This window comes from Apis dorsata, unplaced genomic scaffold (assembly GCF_000469605.1).
Source record: "Apis dorsata unplaced genomic scaffold, Apis dorsata 1.3 scaffold_1055, whole genome shotgun sequence".
Taxonomy (NCBI): Eukaryota; Metazoa; Arthropoda; class Insecta; order Hymenoptera; family Apidae; genus Apis; species Apis dorsata.
This window is the reverse complement of record NW_006264153.1, coordinates 18,432-23,304: the sequence shown is the minus strand read 5'-3', so window position 1 is coordinate 23,304 and position 4,873 is coordinate 18,432. Positions and strand designations below refer to the sequence as shown.

The 4,873-nt window shown below is 18.1% G+C and overlaps 1 protein-coding gene across 3 annotated transcripts in view; it reads left to right on the top strand.

Moving 5' to 3' along the window:
* The first annotated feature begins 3,119 nt into the window (after positions 1-3,119).
* Positions 3,120-4,873, top strand: part of LOC102677867 (V-type proton ATPase subunit H) — a 4,559-nt gene continuing 2,805 nt past the window's right edge. The window contains exons 1-4 of one of the 3 annotated variants that reach the window (XM_006624373.2): positions 3,120-3,310; positions 3,748-3,829; positions 3,932-4,121; positions 4,632-4,850. In XM_006624373.2, coding sequence (XP_006624436.1) covers positions 3,253-3,310; positions 3,748-3,829; positions 3,932-4,121; positions 4,632-4,850 — 549 coding nt within the window. In that variant the 5' untranslated portion in view covers positions 3,120-3,252. Of the gene's footprint in view, positions 3,311-3,747; positions 3,850-3,931; positions 4,122-4,631; positions 4,851-4,873 lie in introns of all 3 variants that reach the window. The other 2 variants (XM_006624374.2, XM_006624372.2) reach the window with 2 other exon arrangements.

Genomic DNA, 4,873 nt, shown 5'->3' with positions numbered 1-4,873 from the left:
TTTTTTTTTTTTTTTTTGATTCATATTACATGCAATACTTAATCTATAAGAATCGTCTTCCCATCTTTACAAAAAATTTTTTTGTGCAAAATTATAAATTATTCTATTATACAGAGTGTTTATTAAATATGATAGAAAATATAATTTTTATTAACAATAATATGAAAAATTTTATTATTCTATAAATTTTTTTGTAAAATTTTAAATTTAAAAAATATTTATTTATAATTATAAATAATAAGTATTTTTTTTTATTCTGAAAAGACAATCATGTGAATCATTATCATTAATATATTTTCAATCATTTTAATATGAGGTTTTTTTATTTTAATGTAATTAGTTAAGATTCATTTTTGAAATATTTTTTAATAAAACAAATCGCTTACTTATCATTTTTAATGGAACATTCTGTAACCATACATATTTTATGCATAAAATATATTTGTAAAATTGAATTTTTTGAAATATTAAGTTACTATATTTTTCATTCACAAAATATTCATTTGTTTGTCATTTAATATTATATTTTTAAATTCAGATGGCGCTGAGATACAATTTTTCATAATAATTTAAAAAATTTGAAAATATATTTAAAAGTTTACAGATAAAAAAACTTCTGTACTGTTATTTACAATTATATATAAAGATTTTTTTCTTTGAGGACAAGTTTTTTTTTTTAAAAAGAGATTTTTATAAATAAGTTATTCAAATAATTAACAAAATTAAAGTATCTCTAATTATAAATATTGATAATACATTGATAATTCATATTCTTTTTAATTTTTAAATTAATCAATGTATAAATGAAACTTTTGAAAATATTATTTTAGTATCATCATTATTAATATCGTCATAATTTTAAAAAGAAAAAAAATAGTATATTATGTTAAAAAATATAAAAAATTTTATAGTGAAATATGCATCATTCGAATTAAAATAAAATTTTTAACATTCAAGAAATATTTTTGTTGGAAAAATTATTATTAATACAATAATGAATAGTGAATACTATAAAAAGAAAAACATTGAAATATTTGTGCCTTCTATGAAATGTAATAATTTAATTTTTTCATAATTTGTGATGCGAAAACAACAAAAAAAATTAAATAAATAAAAATTGCATAGAAATAGCGAATGGTTAACAACAATCTGATTAAAATTATTAACTAATAAAAAACTTTCACGAAATATTTATCAAATTTTTGATATATTTTTAATTGATTAAAAAATAGTACAAAAAATCAATGTATTTTTTTCTATTTAAAAAAACTTATGATAAATGGATCAGTGCTTTCAACTTTTGCGTTTGATTTAAATTGAAAATTCTATATTATTTGATTTCAGAGAATTTAATTAATCAAACAATAAGATCGAAAAATATAATTATATTAACATACATATGTATATTTTTTACATCTTTTATGCGTGTATTTTATATTTATTACATATTACAATTAAATTAAAAGAAAATCGGTTGAAAATCGGTAAAATTGTTGGAATGGAAACAAAATTTAGTCAGTATTTTTATTGAAAAAAAATATATGAAAAAAAGATACAATTAAATTATCTTCACTTTTAATCGGTGCTATGTTTTTCATTATTGGTACAGAATATAAATTATCATTAATAATTATACATATGAGAATTAAAAATTAATTTTATGTTCAAAAATTCAGCACCAATTAAAAGGGAACATACAAAGTACATAATATTGTAAATATAAATATACAGAATAATATTTTTCTGTAACGTATATATTATGTGTGAAAGATAGAAAATAAGAGAAAAAAAAACAGATTATTGAAACGTGGATGAAATAAACTACTTAATATGAGAAAAAGAGAAAAAAACATATGCGCGGAAAAGAGAATATTTGCAAGCATATAATATTTTTTGAATGGAAATGGACAAAATAGATTTATAAAGATGTTATATTTATATTGTAACTTGTTAAAAAAAATGACTGATCTATGTTTGATAAAAAACAAAAAAATATTTGAACATTTATAAGTTAATTATCAATGGATAAATTTTGTTTCATATTCATTTAATTATATATATATATATATATATAAATAACAAAAATTTCAGTTTAAGTGCAGTTTGAATTGATTCTTTATTAGAAGTTTGATAAGATAATAATAATAGTCTTCCGTTCGCAAAGATATAGCATAAAAATTTGCCAATCATGACAATATACAAACGAAATAATAAAATCCATTAATATACATTTATTAATCAAGGAGCTTATAAATACAATAGATTATAACAATAATTAACCCATATGTGCGTATTAAGACTAAAAAGATCATATTCTAGAAATAATAATAAATACTATTCGCGCATATAATGTAATATGTAATCTTAATACATTATCAAATGCAGCGGAAAATTATTATATATAACATGTAAAAATATTATTGAATCTGAATCTACCATCCGAACTGAACGATGAACTGACTTGCATCTATTTTATTGAAAACATTCTGTAATAATTTTTTATTTAAATAATAAATAAATATTGTTTTTACTATAAACTGAAAAATTATTGAAAAATATTATAAATATATTTTGTTATCAATATTCCATTATCAAGTCAGTTGATCAAAAAAAGACAAATTGCGAAAATATAATCACAAAAAAATCATATTCCCAATATACAGAAGAATAGCTATTTAAATGTAATTAGATGATAGTTTTATACATACAACATGTTCATTACAAAATAAACAAATTTTTATAAAATATTGTGTTTTATTTTACTCTTTATGAAATAATTTTTCATTATATTCATTTCATATATATAAAAAATAATTTATTGAAAATTAATATAAAAATTTTTAATTTCAATATCAATAATAAGTTTTTAATTTCAATATTTCTGATTTTATTAAACATTATTTATAACATTATTTCAAATATTTCAAATTTTCAAAAAACGTTTTTGATTATTTTACTTTTTATTTTTATGTTTTTATTATTTTATTTTACTTTTTATGTTTTTGTTATTTTATTTTTTACTTAAATAAAAATAATTTTAAACGTCCCTCGTAATTTATTAACAACATAACATTATATTAACTAGAAATATTTAAATTTTATACTAGGGAGTTTTTGTAGTTTCAATAACAATTGGTTATACATCGATCTTGTGATCTAACTATTGAGAGAGGTGCAATTTGCAATAGGAAATCTAATTTTTTGCAACTGAAGTTTTAACTGAAATATATTGATTTTAAGGAACAATAAAAAATGGTTGACCGTGTAAATATTAAAGAAATGATACCGGCTTTGCCAGATGAAAAAATTGGTAATTATTTTCAAATATATATATTTATTAATTTGATATTGCCCCTCCCATTAATGTGATATGTTTATATGATTTATAATATTGTTTTTATTTTTATTTCGATTTTATTTATTTATTAAAAATGATAAATAAATAAAATAATTGAAAAAATATTAAATTTTATATTGTACATATAATTTCAAATAAATAATTATATTTTTTATGTTATAACAAGAATTCTTTTTATAATAATTTAAATTATATATTATCAATATTTTTTTTATAACAAATTATTTTTTTATAATTATATATTTATGTTTTATATTTTTAAGTATTTATTATTATAAACACAAAATTAAAATTAATAAACAATTATATAAATGTTTGCATTAAATTTTTATTTTTTTATTGATGTCTTATTAAAGCTTTAATATTAAATAATATTTGAAATATTATAGATATGCTAGCAGCTACAAGTATTCTACAACAACAAGCTGCTGACATTAGGAATCAACAAATTAAATGGCAATCATATCTACAGTAAGAGAATGTCATTATAAGTAATATCATAATTAATGTATTGTATTTATTATAATACAATATTATTATTATTAACATTTAATTATTTTCTATATTTCATAGGTCTCATATGATATCAAAGGAAGATCATGATTTCATAGTAGCTTTTGATACAAATGATCCTAATGTTCGAGATGCGAAACTTAAGGAAAATCCACATCAAGCTGCTAAAACATTTCTTAATTTACTTGGTCATATTTCAAAAGATCAAACTATTCAATATATACTTACAATGATTGATGATATGCTTCAGGTACATTAAATCATATTATAATAATAAACTAAAATATAATAAAACATTATTTGAAAAAATTTATCAAAAAATAATATGATTCGATTAACTCAATCTTTTGTATAATAGAAGTTTTCAAATTACTTATTAGATGTTATAACAATTTATATTATTTATTTAAAAAACTGTATATATATTAAAAATTATTTGTATATATTAGAAAACTGAAAAAATCCACTATTTTTACAAGCGAAAAGTTTCTATTATTATATATAAATTTTTAAATATTAATAATAATAAAACATAATTTTTTTTTTTTTTTAGAATAATTTTTTTCTAATTTCTCTAATATATTTTTCTCATATTTTCTTTCTTAATGTGCATTATTAATTCAAATAGTAAAAAATTCAGATAGTAAAAAAAATATGAAATTCATTTTAATAAATGGATATAATAAATTATAATAATTAATTGTAATAAATGATTTATTTATTTATTAAATATTTTTAATTGTTAATATTTAAATTTTAGGAAGATCGTAGTCGTGTAGAAATCTTTAGAGAACATTCGAATCGCAAACGTGAATCAGTATGGGGTCCTTTTTTGAATTTGTTAAATAGACAAGATGGATTTATAATGAATATGACCTCTCGAATTATTGCCAAACTTGCTTGTTGGAGTCATGATCTAATGGAAAAAACAGATCTTCAATTTTACTTGACATGGTTAAAAGATCAATTGAAACTCAGTGTAAGTGCTTATATTTGTAAAAA